Source organism: Populus alba, chromosome 2, assembly GCF_005239225.2.
Source record: "Populus alba chromosome 2, ASM523922v2, whole genome shotgun sequence".
NCBI classification, from domain to species: domain Eukaryota; kingdom Viridiplantae; phylum Streptophyta; class Magnoliopsida; order Malpighiales; family Salicaceae; genus Populus; species Populus alba.
Window position 1 is genome coordinate 13729722 of NC_133285.1, and position 14673 is coordinate 13744394.

Sequence of the window (14673 nt, forward strand, 5' to 3'; positions counted from 1 at the left end):
TTTTCCTCAAATGATGTGTAGATAAAAACAATTTAACCATTACTTTTCTGATAACTTGTTAAATACTTTTGTGATTCATTATTGTAAATACGTGCTTACTCTTAACTGAAAATTTGATGTACGAGGTAGATAAAATTAATCAACCATTATGTATATTAATAAATGTAAAAAATAAATTAAGTGGCTTTTTTGACTCGATAATTTTAGAAATACAATGAAAATATATTTTTTTATTTTTTAAAATTTAATTTTTACATCAATATATTAAAATAATTTAAAACTTAAAAAATTCTATTGAATTGTAATGTAAAACAACACCGTATTGGGCTAAGAATCTAACCAGTTAGCCCGTTCAAATGGCTGATAAATTAAAGGGAATAGAAACGGCAGAGAAGCAGCATCTCAATTCTCGAAGGCTCAAAGACGCGAAACTCGCGAAGAACACAAGTGGTCGTCAGACAGAGACACTGAGTCTCTCTGTCCGAGTCATACAGTACTGTAGGAGTAGAACCACAAACAGAAAATCTAATATGATTAATCTAACCCACGTAATATATATATAAAGAAAATATATAAAGAAAATCCCCCATGCCTTTTCCGTTTCTCTTGTTTACAGATACTATAAAAGAAGCTCTAGGTGGTCTTTTGTACGCGTAACCCTAAACCATGGTTGGTGGTAATGGTTAGTCTTAGTCATCTCCTTAATAGGCAGGTTCCCATTGCTTGCATCTCGCTCTATATAGCGCCACTACCCCTTTCGAACCCATCTCCTCCACCTTGTCTTTTCTTCTGCAACAAAAGAATAGCTTACATATATATACCTATCCATAAATATAGAGCGAGAGGGATGTGGATACTACTATTTGACAAAACAAAAGAGGAGGAAAGATGACTTTCACTGGCTAGCTAGTTAGCCAGCTACTACTGGCTACTAGCTCTTAGTTTAGTCTCCTTATTTAATAGAGAGAGCGAGAGAGAGAGAGAGAGAGAGAGAGAGAGAGATGGTATTGATTGTCTTCCAGAATCTGGATATTGGTGAAAGATATCAGTCCAGCTGATCTTTCAGAGAGAGAGAGAGAGAGAGAGAGCACAGAGACAGGGATATATCATGTATTGAAGCTTGGTTGACTAGAGCTGGATGGTGGTTTGATTTCTTCTGGCGTTAAGAGAAAAATCTGGGGCAGGGAGGGGTGTTGTTGTTCAGATTGGAAAATATTAGTATTGATAGAGAAAGGTTATCAGTTTGATGGGTAAGAACAAGAAGCCTCAGAAAACAAAGGAGCTTTCAGTGGCAATAGCAGAAGCTTCATCCACGGGAGATCCTGAGTCGACTCAGCAACAGCCTCAAACTCCTAGAAAGAGAGGTAGACCACGCAAGATTATTGAAAAGAGTGAAAGCGCAGTGGAAAAAGAAGAATCCACAGGAGAAGGAGCAGAGGCAACTCATGAACAAGGTATTGGGAGTCAATCAAAGAAGATTAAAACTAGCCAAGAAGAAGAAGGAGCACAACAACAACAACAACAGGTAGAAGCAGAGGGACCATCGTCTTCTACGAGAGGCAAAAAGAAGGAAGAGGGAAAATCTGAAGGGAAGGAGCCTCCAAGGAGAAGCAGGAGGAGAAAAAGCCAACCAAGAAAGAGCAGCTGAACAGGTAGGTTGCTAGCTAGCTAGCGATGGTACATAATTAATAGCCCTTTATTGCTTCATCTTGTGATTAAGAAATTAAAACAAAAAAAGAACAAGAAGGAAGAGGGGTGAACTTTTGCTGTTAGGATTCTTAATTAAGCTGCTCTTATTCCTGTTGAAGCTTCTTGATTATCTCGATTCGTTTACTCTCTCTCCTGAATTCATGGAACAAAAAGGTATAAAGGGCTCGTCATCTGCTTTGATATGTTGTTCCTATCAACTGATCATCGTCCATTTGTGATGAGATGCTTGATTGATGATGAATTATTATGATCAGGTTCAAGCATTCTAGCTTATTTTTCATGACCCACCGTCCTTCATTTCTTTCCATTATAAGATACTCCTAATCTACTTAGCTTGGGTGACTATCTACTCATCTCATCATTATAACCTATTTTCTAGGAGTGTTGATTTTTAGAATTATATTAAACTAATCTTTTTATTTTTTTACTATTAACAAATCGAAATTTCAAAAAACATAATCAATGTGATGTTTTTTTTTTTTTTTTTTTAAATGAAGTATTTTTAAAAGGCACAACCGTAGTCAGGAAACTTTTATAGCTTTTCTCATTAGGTAGCAGCAGGAGCAAAGTGATTATTGAACGGTGCCGATTGATATAATCCCACCGTGGACGGTGTTGAAAGCAATAAGAGCCCTCTTATTTTCGTTGGGTTGCCTCAGCTATTACGAAGAGACGAGACCCTCGAACTATTCAATAATCACGTATCCAAAGGGGTGTCAACTCGTTTAAGGCAGCGCGTGTTCGTCACGCCCTCGCCCCTCTAATCATATTATAAATACCCACCATCCATATTTTATATTTGTAAGATTGGGTTTCAAAACCGATTTGGAAAACTTGGAGAGCGGGGCAGCATGTATTACAGATAAGGTTTATTTTCTGAAGAGTTGCACCTTCAAGTTTTGTGGTGCCTTTAGTCTTCACATCAAGAAAATAAAAAAGTCATTTTGAATAAATTATTTATATTTAAAAAATTTATTTTCTAATAAAAAGTTATTTATATTTGAAAAACTTATATCCTTATCAAAGATTATATATTATCAAAGATTATATATTCTTGGAGGTGACACTAAAATATTTGTTTCAAATAATTATTTTACTCGGAAGGTCATTCATACTGGTTGTTCTTGTAAAAACAAAGAGGTCTTTGTCGGAACAAACTAGTCTTTTTAATTTGTATGTGATTTTTCATGAATGTTTTACTTTGGACAAACTTTTATCTTGCAAGATATGAAGTTTTTTTCCGAATGAAATGTTCTTTTACTCCTCCTATCAAGGCTTCCAAAGCTATTGTCTCAAACAATTCTTTTATCTTGAGCGTCTCCCCATTAAATCTTCTCAAATATACCCATGTAGACCTTTCCTCTTGTTAGGTAACACTAAAAAGTTTTGTAGAGCATTTATTGACAGGTATACTAGTGTTACAGTGTACCACTAACTTGGCACAGAGATCACTAAACCATTCAATAGAGTTAGTTCTAAATTGCTATACCAAACATGCACAAACACTCTAAAGATTTCAGGGAGTATCTTGCACATTGAGTCACGATCTTGGATGACTAACTCCAAGCTACTGTGCATATTTTGTACATGTTTTCTTGGGTTAGTCAAGCTATCATAGTTATTCCTATTTGTTTTTCTTAATCCGGTATTTTTTGATAAAAATATATAAAAATATTCTAATAAAATCTTATTTCATTGAGAGGATTTTGCATATCATTCATGTTTATTTTAAGGTGGTTTCCATGATGGATGAAAAATATTCCTTTCATTTTCTTGTGAAATGTATGAGATGTGAAAGAAAATTAAGGCTTTTTTCAACTAACAACCCAACTTGGATCATACTAGACTAAAGTATTGGTTTTTTTCTAGTCAAAATCAAGAATTTATTTAGAAATATAGTTGCATTTTTATTCTAACCCGCATTCCTAACTGAAGTGCAAGTATGTTTGTTTTTTAAGAATTTTTAAAATATTTTGTTTCAAGTTATTATTTTATGATTTTGAACAATTTTGATCTGTTATATTAAAAATAAATTTTTTAAAAATAAAAAAATTATTTTAATATATTTTTAAATAAAAAATATTTTTAAAAATAATCATTATTGTAATTTCTAAAAACAAAAAAATTATTATACAGCTATGAACCCCAGCAAAGCCGCGTAGAAAACTAATCACTGGCATCGATGGTCAATATATAGGTGCGCGGTGGAGGAGGAGAGAAATACGGGAACGTTTCGAGTGTAGCAGAAGACAGTAGCTGTTAGTCATGGCCTTATGCGACAAGATCAAAAGAAAATAAAAACACAAGAAGAGAAGGGGCTGCAAATTCAGGCACAAGGAACAGGACAACCAGAAAGACTTACTCCTGTTATATATAGGACAACTTGAGTACAGATTTCTTGTCCTCTTCACCCATTTTCAACTGAATCACTTCAAATTAATAAAAGAAAATCTTGGTTTTTATTTTATTTTATCTCAATCATGCCACCAATTCATTAAAATACTTCGTCTAAATGTCTTAAATAATCTAACAACCATCGTAATGTTGTTTCGAAAACCAAATATCAATTACGGATATTGAAATCCTGGGATGTAATTAAAAAAAGAAAGAAAAAGGTTTAGCAACCAAATCCTTACATTATTGGAAATCTAATTTGAGGGCTGTAAGAACCAAGTACGAAGAAAAAAAAAAAAAAACAGAATCATGTGTGTGTAAAGAGAGGAAGAAAAGGGAGGAGATGCCTTCTTATAAGTCAGAGATAGGACGGTGACTTGAGACGCGCTGGGACCAGTCCGTATGAACCAGAGGGCCAAAGCCTGCAGGTTGTTGTCCCACCTGAAAAATCTAGAAGAGCTACTGTTTGATTGGGGGCTGCTTGTTAATCACAGTGCCTCTTCTCATTGAAACTGGCTCGGTCCCGCAGATCCACCGGCCAGCTCAATACTTGACCGACGCTGGATTTTTTAAATTGAATCAAGTGGAAATTAACATCATTAGGCCAGCTAAGCCAATCAACCCATGACCTCATGTTCCTATCTAATCTTGGATAAAACCTCATTTGATTTTCTTTTCTTTTCGAAACGACATGCCTTCTTTTAATGATCAGCTAGTCGACGACTCTAGATAACTAATGTATCGGCTCTTGCATCAATGAAAATATAAGGCTAATTCTCAGTAAATCATGCAAATAAGACCCTTATATTACTTAAAATATCAGTCATGTACTTAAATTCTTTGCGAAAGGCGCGGTGAGAATTATACATCAAGGCAGCACACAAGGGACAGCGGTCCACCGCGGTGGCTCCTCGTTAACAATGTGAGCACATCCAACAGAGGCAGCTCTCTTGTGCAGGTTGCCTTTACGGCAGGCAGGCCTCTCCTTCACCAGGCAGGAGGGGGGGCTAGATTTCTTTCATGAAAATTATAACGAAAAGTATTAGAGAATAATATGAATTTTATTTTAAAATCTTACCTCACAATTTATTAAATTAAATTTTTAGATTAAATTAGTTTTTGACAGGAGGATAGTTGGGTAATAAAATCATGTTATTGAACTTCACGTGGTTAGGAACCACTTCCTACAAATGCAGGCAATGATATATCTAAAATCTTTCTTTCTCCATCACTGACTCTAACGGGGCGGAGAAGCCATGAACAAGGTAAAAATAGAGGCGAGCATTTTTGGTGGCAGAATGCAAGGAAAATGTCGAAAACAAAAATGCTTTAGTAGATACGAGGAAGCGCCCAACTTAAGAGTCACGAAATTCTTCAACGTGCATGCACAGTCGTCTTCAAGTCAAAATTTCCCCATGCATGACAGCGATGTAATGTCAGGTGGATGGTGAGTGCGGTGACGGGTGAGTGCACTAAGGCAGTGTAAATGTAAGAAGAAACAACTCGCGACTGGTGTTGGTGCCCACTTCAACAAACATAAAGTAAAACCACGAGCACAGGAGGGTGAAAAACAAACGTATGATGCAACTTTTTCAATGGAATTGGTGAAGATGTTTAAAATTGAGGAAGTAGAGAATCTCTCTATATCTATTGCTTTGCCATAACTCAGCCTTCTCCTTCTAAAAAACAAAACTTTAGATACATGTGTAATAGACTCTCACCTTTTCCCTATCTATAGCCAGGGAATGCAAAACTGTTTTACAAGTGTACAAAACACCATCGCCTAATAATTAACGACAAAAGATCAATTTTGGGTAACGAAACACATCATATCATCGCAGACACAATAGCATGACAGTAATTTCATTCAACGTTTTAGGCAATCATTTTATGTGTCTGAATTTTTTATTTCAATGCTGATTCTGATCTCTAACCTGGTTGATCAGTGGTTGGTCTTATGATGTCGCTCTTTCCTATACCGAGATTGATCCGGATCAAATCCACCTTCTTCAGCTCCATAAACAGCCCAAGATGGTGTGGCAGCCATGTAGTCCTTGCTATCGAAAGGTTTACCAGAAGCAACCTGCATTTTCATGAGAAAATAATTGGTTAGCGAGTCTTAATTATTGAAAAGTACTTCCAAAAGAATGTTATTGGTGCTGTTAACAACCAGATCATGGAACTTGTCATAATCTATCCAAGTGAACCATTGGCCATCAACTTTGAACTTCTCAGTTTTTGCCAAAAGGACACAACATGAGTGGACATGCTCACAAGCAACCTCATATTCCCCTTTGCTTTTAAGAGCCAAGGCCTCTGAGAAAGCTTTCACATCAGAATGCCAAGGCACATTCTCCATCGTCAACTTTGATGTGGCGGACCTGTATGGGAAAACAAGATTATTAATCACAGCATTGCTAAGCGCAAAACAGGATAGGTCAAACAGCTTACGATCCACAGTAGGTAACGCCTTTGATTTCAATGAAATCAGGCTGTCCGGTGCTAAAGAGGTTAAAATAAGCATCTAAATCCTCTGTGTTCCATCCTTTAACCAGTGTCAGACGATAAACAGTCCGTTGTTGCTTCTCCTTAAGGGATTTCAAAGAATCCTGCAAAGGAATTGCCATACATTACAACAAGCATGACAAATTAGTAAAAAATTGCAGTGCTAGCATGAATACTGTCGCATGATCATACATCTTGTCCATAGGATACAGGAGAGGGGACCCATGATCTGATGGGTTCCAAAACATGCATCAATGCCAGTGAAAAGCCAAAAAACATTATTAGGTAAAGGCAAAGAAAATTTAGGCCCTCAAAAACAATAGAGAGCATTTAGCTCTCCATGTAGGCACAAGAAAAAAAGAGGCTATAATGCACACATAAAGATCTCCAATCCATTCATCATGGACAAGGCTTAGATTACAAAGCAACGGATTGTTTGGCTAGAAAGGAACTTACAATGAATCGCTCCCAAAAATCACCAAAAAGTGGTCTATCAATTGCCTTCAGGCTTTCCTTTGTTGCAGCATCTACACTGACATATAACTGCATGCATCAATTATATCAAATAGTTTTGTTCCATCAGCAAGAGTACATGAATCTTTAGACACCAGATTCTACTTCAACAGAGAGCTAAAAAGGAGGAGCCTTCATACCTGGGTTACAGGCTTCAGCATTTGAATCTTGTCAGGGAACTGTGCATTTGTTACTAGAAATGTGGATATCTGCCTTCGGTGCAACTCATCCACTAGTGTATTAATCTCTGGATACATAATAGGTTCACCAACAAGTGATAAAGCACAATGCCTGGGAGAGAGACCTTCATTCAATCGCTCAAGAGTAACACCTGCAGGAATACAATGTGCTAGTAAATGCAGTGGATGATCCAGTATAGCGGAAAGGAAAAGGTTTGAAAAAATAATAAACTTCATCCCCAAATTATAATTCTACAAAAAGTATATCATAGTTCAAAGCACTTTCCATAAGAAAGATCAATTCGTCAATAGGATAACTTATGTTCTTCAAGCAATTGGAAACTTGAGGTTTCAAAATAGAAATTATTTATTAAAAATCATGCAAAGATACTCACGTCCAGGAACTTCTAGACTTAAGTAAATGATTCAGGGTTATGTACACATCCAAAAGTATTGCCTCACCACACCCCTCAAACACGGAAACCCCTCTGCTATAGGCTAGTGAAATCATATAAATCTACTAGAGTTCTCACCCCCAAACTTCTGACCTGGGCTAACTAATTGCGTTCAAGGATGAATCCCAATATAGGCCTGAGTATAATAGGGTCAGGTGGTTGCCCCCATTAAATGCCATGAGTGACTCAGATTGGGCAACATCATGTCATGACAGCATGATAGTTTTATGACTTATCATCTCGCATTAGGAGCAGAATGCATATCTACTGCATGAACATACACATGCAACAGCTCATAATTCTAAAGGACCTTCCCCAACAACAGTGACACGAGGACAAAGATTACCAGGAACTCCTTTCATTTGCTTAATCATCTTTGTATGCAGATCAATGGCAGAATTCACAATCTCCAGAGGATCATCCATTTTCCACTGCCAACTCTTTCCTACTGGATTTGTGTGATGTCTCCAACAGAAAACACATTTGTTGGCGCATGCCAAACTAGGAGTTGCCTCCATGCACCTGCTCATTCAAGTTTAAAAATCACGACTCCCAGAGAAGGCAAAAATTATAACCAAGAAATATAAACCATACTATAAATTCAACTTTACAAACTAAAGATGACTGGGAAAAATCTATATGAGCATATGACACTTGGACCACAGCAAACAAATGTTTACCGGTAGAATATGGTCAACTATTCAATCAAATGATATCAATCATTTTTCCAATCTCTTATAAAGAAAGAAGTTCAACAATTCAAAACCCAAACAAGGGCATACAAATCACAAAACGGAGAATAAAACATACATAAAACAATAATAAATCAATCACCTATGACTTTCGATTCCATAAAAAGAGTGCTTGTAGCATCCTCCTCGCCCTCTAAGTTGTGATTTGGTCCATCTACAAATCTTAACACCACTATGCGAACCAATGATTTTGTATCCCTGCAAATTCAATACCGAAACTGAAATTAGGAAACCAAAAATTTCACACTACGCAAATACACGGCTGTGTGAAGAATTCATTACTAGAAATATTGTTTGATTTTATACCTGCTTTTCTAAGCTTGCTCTGATCACCGGAGTCACCATTTCTTTTTTACCATCCAATTTCCCATTCTCTCCATTTAATTTCCCATTACTTTGAGCCACGACAAGTGACCTCCTTGACGGCCCTTTACCCGCAATATCTTCAAGATCAACAATGTCCGACTCCACCCCACCATCGTCCTCATCGTCATCGCTCTCATCAATAACAACCACTCCATTTCCACAATCCTCTCCATTCTCCACACTCTCTCCTTTCAAAACCTTAGCTAATCTCCCACTCCACTCCTCAAAAACCCCATCCAATTCACCACCATCCACATCACCCTCCCCAACTCCCACAACCTCCTTCGCTCCCAAATCCCTCAACCGCCGCGAAAAATCTTTAGCCACAGCATTAAATGTCTCGCCATAAGCTCTACTTCCAACACCGAAAACCGCGAACTTACATTCCGAGAGCATCAACGAACCGACACGGAAGTCGTCAGCGCTTTCGGCAAGCCAATTCGCGAAGAATTTGGCATTTTGAGGTGGTTTACCATCTTCCCAAGTGGAAGCGATGATTATGACCAGTTTTTCTTTGAAGAGATCCTCAGGCTCGTAATTCTGAGGGTCGATGAGGTCAAAATGGAGATTGTTTGAGGCTAGGAGATTGTGGAGACGATGAGCTAGGGTTTTGGAAGTGCCAGTTTGGGAGATGAAGAAGAGTTTGGGTTTGTTAGGGTTAGGGTTTAGGGAGATTTTTTTGAGGCGGCGAGATTTGTAGAAGCAATAGATTGTGGTGGCGGAGAGGAGAGCAAGGAGAGTAAAGCGAGCGGGAGTGGAGGTTAGGGACATGATGGTTATTTACTTACTTTTAGGGGAAGTGAGGGATTGTTGAAGAGAGAGTGGCGCTAGTGTTTTTCCTTTTCATTGTTTGATTTGAAGTCACAGTTTGGGAGGTAAAGACTGGAGAAGAGGAAGAAGACGACGGCCGTTTTTTCAAGCAGAGATGACGGGCTGACTCCGTTATGAGTTATGACCCATATTTCGTCAGCCTTAATGGGCCCAGGCCTTTTGCTCATGAAATTATCTTTGGATCAAACCATTGTGTCTGATTAGCGTTGAAAAAATAGATATAACAAAAGAATTATTCAGTCTTTAAAACAATTTTGAAATAATTTTAAGTCTAAGGACTCAAATGTAAAATGTTTCAAAAATTGGGGCTGCGCCACGCCCCCATGAATGTAGTTCCACCCCTGTCCACCGGATATGAAGCTTGGCTTCCTCTTTCTCTCCACATAAAATCTAACCATCACTGCATATGGACTTCGATAAAAGAAAGAAAATACAACTGGACCATGATTAAAATTACAGAGAGCTCAACACAGCTGTTCTTGAAAACAACTTGAAGAAGTCAAACCTTCCTTCCACACCATTACGACGGATACAAAAATAATGGGAAAAATAGAGAAAAAGTGCAGATTGAATATATGTCACGAAAGCCAATGTAAAAGGTAAATTAGCAAGTGGTAAAAATGAGTGATTGAGCATATATTTCAGTGTTAATGAACATTCAGTGTCGAAGGCAGAAGCTAAAAAAAATTTGCCTTCCATCTATTTTACTTTCATCTCGCAACCACTCACTGTACATATTCATGAGGTGAGTTTTAAGGGCGCCACATGGTTTTTTGTGCACACAGTATGCCCTCTTTATCCTGAGCATATGTCATGCGAATCTCCCAATGCAAACTTCTCAGTATTCCCTCTAGTGGATCTAGTATCTCAACCTTATCTCGTATAACTGCCCAGCCGCCTGGTCGTAGCAAACGATCCATCTCGACAACGATCGATGCAGGCTGTTTGCACCTGAAGTTACATTTAACATTTGGATGAGTGATCAAAACTATATTCTCTAACTAAACACAGCATTCTGATGCATACAAAGAAACAAACTTCATGGTTCAAATGGGATAGATTCCTGAACTAAAGGCCCTTGGACTCGCTTGCTAGAAACACTAGAGAAATCATGTTGGCATGTTGCACTGAACACCTAAGCAACAAACTGCTAGTTCAGTAACCTGGTGAGGTGGGCTCTATGAGTGATAAGAGCACAGCAAAGTTCTATGTGCAAAGAATAACGATTAGGTGGTAGGTATGGACAAGGCAGAACTGGAGAAGTAATTTGGACCTGTTCTTGAGCCGTGAAAATAGATGATCCGCGTGTAAGAGATCATATGATCTTGGATATGTGCCAAAGGACTCGCACCAGTCATGATAGACACCAATTAGCCCGCGTTCGTATATGATAGGAAGTGTGTCTGGTGCATGGACGAGAACCACATTCATCACCCATACCTTGTGTTGTGCAAGAGCAGCAGCAAATCTGAATTTCCAGATGAAGATTAGTGCAACTTTTTAATAAAAAGTTTTAAACTGTTTACACAAGTAAAAAGTTCTGGTAGAATTTATGTAAGGGCTTTAACCACATCACCTCGTGAATTGTTTAAACAAGAGACTGCAACTTTCAAAAAGAAATTGAAATTGTTCAGTTAGCATACCCTCCATTGATGGCTTTCATGTCCATAATGTTCCGGATATTTGACCAGTCAATTCCCATTCCCGTGAGATAAGACTTCTCAACAATAGCTTTCCAGTGGCTGGTATCAGCAACCAGTTTTTCTTTATTGTTCATCCAGTCAGGATAAGTTTCAAGCCTCTTAGGCCATTCCTCAGGCCACTCTGTCCCGTGTTGTTCGATTGCAGATGGAACAGGGTGTAAGCAAGTCTTCATAGGAACATACCTGACAAAAGAAGTTGCAGTCACCAAGTTAAAAGGCACTGGAGTTTGATAACATGGGACTGGAAACCAGTGCTTAACTGAAGTTTCATCCACTGACGGAACATGAATATTGATATTACAGTCATGCTAAAACATGAAGATACATCATCAAAACAAAATAGCCTAGGCTTACCAGGCTGCATCTGGATTTTCATTTTCCTTGCACAGAGGTGGATTTTTCCGTCTCCTCAACCCATATATATCATTTGACTCGGGCTTTTGATATATTTTGACACCCACTTCACCCACTTCATCAGTTTTATGAGCCAGAACGTTCCAACAGACAGATGCTGTCAATGTGGTCATAGCTGGAAAGAAAAGAATTGTATGATGGAAGTAAATAAGCTTCAATGGCTAATGCAGCGCGCAACAGAATAAATGTTTCACACATGTGACAATAAAACAATGTAAGAAAATATGGGCAAATGACTGCTTTTCCAGGTAACAGAAAGCAAGCCACTGTGGTTTGACTGCATCCTGAAGTCTAACCAAAAACCCAACTCAATTTTGGAAGTTCTAAGTAGAAAAAATAGGTTGATAAAGTTTCTGAATCTGCAATGGTCGCTGCCTTTTTTTGATACATTTCTGCACATGCTACATCAACTGCCTATGTGGAAAATATACCTTAAGATACTAAGTAGACCAGTTCACCTGTTTGATGCCCCAAAAGTAAAATATACCTCAATAAACTCATTGACTAGAGAGATGATACAAATAAAAGTATCAAACTTCTTTGGCAGTTTGATTTGCTCCGCATCATGGTAGACAAAGAAAAGTTTTGAAAGCATATGGGATCAAACCTTCTTCCTCTTCAATATTGTCATGTTTAGTCGACAAAATAAAGTATCCGCCAGGTCTTAAAATCCTATTCATCTCAAGGAGAAGTTTGCCCCCTGAAAATTGGAAAAGCACCATGATATTAACAGCAAAATTAAAAGAGGAGAGGGGAAACAGGAAAAAAGAAATCAAGGTTAAAGAAAGGAAAATAATGCAATAAGTAAAAAAAAAGGGAAAAGAAATTGCAAACCATTGGAATGCCAAGGAATGCTGCACCCACTACAGTGAATAGCATCAAAAACACCACTAGGGAAATGAAGCCTTCTACTCCCAAAAGGGCTGACTATTGTAGGAAAACCCCGCTCGAGGGCAACCTGAGCAAGGTCAACTAGATCATCCTTCAGCCCAAGTGATAATGTTAACACCTCCTTATCAAGAAGAGATGCTGCGAAGCTTGAATCTGTACATCCAATATCCAAGACTACACGAATATTCTTTCCCCACTCAATGTCAGGCACCATCTATCAAAACCAAATCCATAATAGAGATTAGCTGGCTAGTTGCAATTTAAGAGACATGCGTACTGGTGCTACTGAGCTGCAGACAGAAAAAAAAAAAAAAAAAAATCTCACCTCTTCAATGGAGTCGAGGTAATGCTGAACTCCACCCTTGAATTCAGACTGGTTTTGAGGAAAGATAAGATATTCTCCAGACTGCACCAGCCAACTATTTTTCTTAATAAATGCAGCAAGTTTTGGATGTGCCACATTACTATACAATACCTGCAAACAAATAACAGAAACAAGCACATGAGAACATCAAGCAGACCTTACCTTTCCGGTGACTAAAATTCAAAGAGGAAACAGAACCCGTGCATATACCTTCAATTGGCTTTCAGGCCAATGGACCGGGGTTCCATACCCCTCATGAGGGAGTGGAACGAGACACATTGGAGGTGTTTTCGGGCAACTTCTCTCAGTATGCCTATAACTTTGCAACCTTCCAGTGCCACTCTCAATGTCAATGCAAGGCATATAATTATGCTTGCTTCTTGTGCTACATAACCTCCAACTGTAATGTGCGTTTGGATCAAACACAGGACCCTTTATTTTCCTCTTCTTCCCTGTGCTTTTCGATCCAGCACTCTCATGTTCCACTTCCTCCACAGATTCTTGATCAGCATTTTGAATCAAATCACCATCTCCTTGAATATCACCATTCCCTTCAGTATTTTCACCATCATTCGCCTCTTTCTTACCATCCACCACTTCACCTTCCTCCTCTTCCTTTTCTGATTCTTCATCCCCTGATTCCTCTTGCCCTTGATTATCTTTCTCCCCCTCATTAGGCAACTTCTTAGTACCATCATCTTTCTCTTTTCTCTCAAGTGAAGCTTCTTCCTTTCTATCCTTTCTCCTAGATTCATGCTCATTAACAACCAAAGAAACAGACCCGTTAATCTTTTTCTCATCTTTCTTCAAATCCAAATCAGATTCACCATTTTGCTTCTTATTTACTCTACTTGGTTCATGTTTCTCTCTCTCTCTCTCTCTCTCTAGACTGAGTATGAGGTCTGCTTACCCTGGTGTTTCCCGCAACTGGTTCAGCAATATCATCAAAGCTCTCCCTTTGAGTGGTTGCTGAGGTTGAAGAAGAAGAAAACATAGACCAAACAAATATAAAGCAAAACCCCATTATTGCCACTGCCGTCATCTTTACACAAAACCCATGTGGCCTTTTTGCCTGACGAGCAAGCCTAGCTATGGTCATCTCTGCACTGCCCCTGTAGCTAGCTAGCAGCTGCTATGGCCTGTGAAGTACAGAAGAAAATCTAATAGCGAGGCATGAAAAGGGAAAAAAATTGAAGGACTAAAAAGAGGGGTCTATTCCCAGTAGATGTCACGGCGTCGAATCTGTGGGGATTGGATTTGTAAAGAGGATCAAAATTCTAAAATTAGATGATTAGTCATAACAAGTTGAAAATGAAAGAAAAATTAAAAAAATGATTAATCTTCTAAACTAAGCAAGTTTGAAGTGGATAGATAGCTTAGTAAAGAGTTAATGATGAGGTTTAACTAGATTTATCTATTATAAGGATTTATTTATTTCAACAAATTAATTTAAAATAATATAATTTTATTTTTTTCAAAATATTAAAACGGACATATAAGCTATTATTCAATTCAATTTAAAAACCAATTCAAACTAGTTATGAACAAATCATATGGTATAAAAACATGGATTTTAACTCTTATTATTTATAAAAA

The 14673-nt window shown here is 38.0% G+C and overlaps 2 protein-coding genes across 4 annotated transcripts; both read right to left on the reverse strand.

Moving 5' to 3' along the window:
• Nucleotides 1-4282: 4282 nt before the first annotated feature.
• On the reverse strand, nucleotides 4283-9801 carry LOC118056209 (S-adenosyl-L-methionine-dependent tRNA 4-demethylwyosine synthase). 3 transcript variants are annotated; one of them, XM_035068360.2, is made up of 9 exons: nucleotides 8815-9801; nucleotides 8591-8706; nucleotides 8103-8278; nucleotides 7263-7453; nucleotides 7066-7152; nucleotides 6556-6713; nucleotides 6275-6485; nucleotides 6039-6187; nucleotides 4283-5111 (listed from the first exon to the last, which is right to left on the reverse strand). In XM_035068360.2, exons 1-8 carry the CDS (start codon nucleotides 9643-9645, stop codon nucleotides 6047-6049), a joined length of 1911 nt encoding a protein of 636 aa, XP_034924251.1. In that variant the 5' UTR covers nucleotides 9646-9801; the 3' UTR covers nucleotides 4283-5111; nucleotides 6039-6046. The 3 variants fall into 3 exon arrangements, with proteins under 3 accessions (XP_034924251.1, XP_034924253.1, XP_034924250.1); XM_035068362.2 differs by having other exon boundaries at nucleotides 4283-5119; XM_035068359.2 differs by lacking the exon at nucleotides 4283-5111 and having other exon boundaries at nucleotides 5671-6187.
• A 516-nt stretch (nucleotides 9802-10317) lies between these two features.
• LOC118056208 (probable methyltransferase PMT28) lies at nucleotides 10318-14425 on the reverse strand. Its single transcript, XM_035068358.2, is given in 9 exon segments — nucleotides 10318-10656; nucleotides 10979-11173; nucleotides 11349-11591; nucleotides 11763-11937; nucleotides 12430-12522; nucleotides 12657-12927; nucleotides 13039-13188; nucleotides 13288-13959; nucleotides 13961-14425. Coding segments are annotated over 9 exon segments (2214 nt in total). The 5' UTR covers nucleotides 14177-14425; the 3' UTR covers nucleotides 10318-10457.
• Nucleotides 14426-14673: the final 248 nt, after the last annotated feature.

What these genes read in the sequence shown, in the direction of transcription:
- LOC118056209 (XM_035068360.2), bottom strand. Translation starts at nt 9,645, where the DNA reads ATGTCCCTAACCTCCACTCCCGCTCGCTTTACTCTCCTTGCTCTCCTC. An exon ending in GAGCAAGCTTAGAAAAGCAG is followed by an intron (nt 8,707 to 8,814) that starts GTATAAAATCAA and finishes TTGAATTTGCAG; the next exon opens with GGATACAAAATCATTGGTTC. An exon ending in ATTTTTGGGAGCGATTCATT is followed by an intron (nt 6,714 to 7,065) that starts GTAAGTTCCTTT and finishes ATTCCTTTGCAG; the next exon opens with GATTCTTTGAAATCCCTTAA.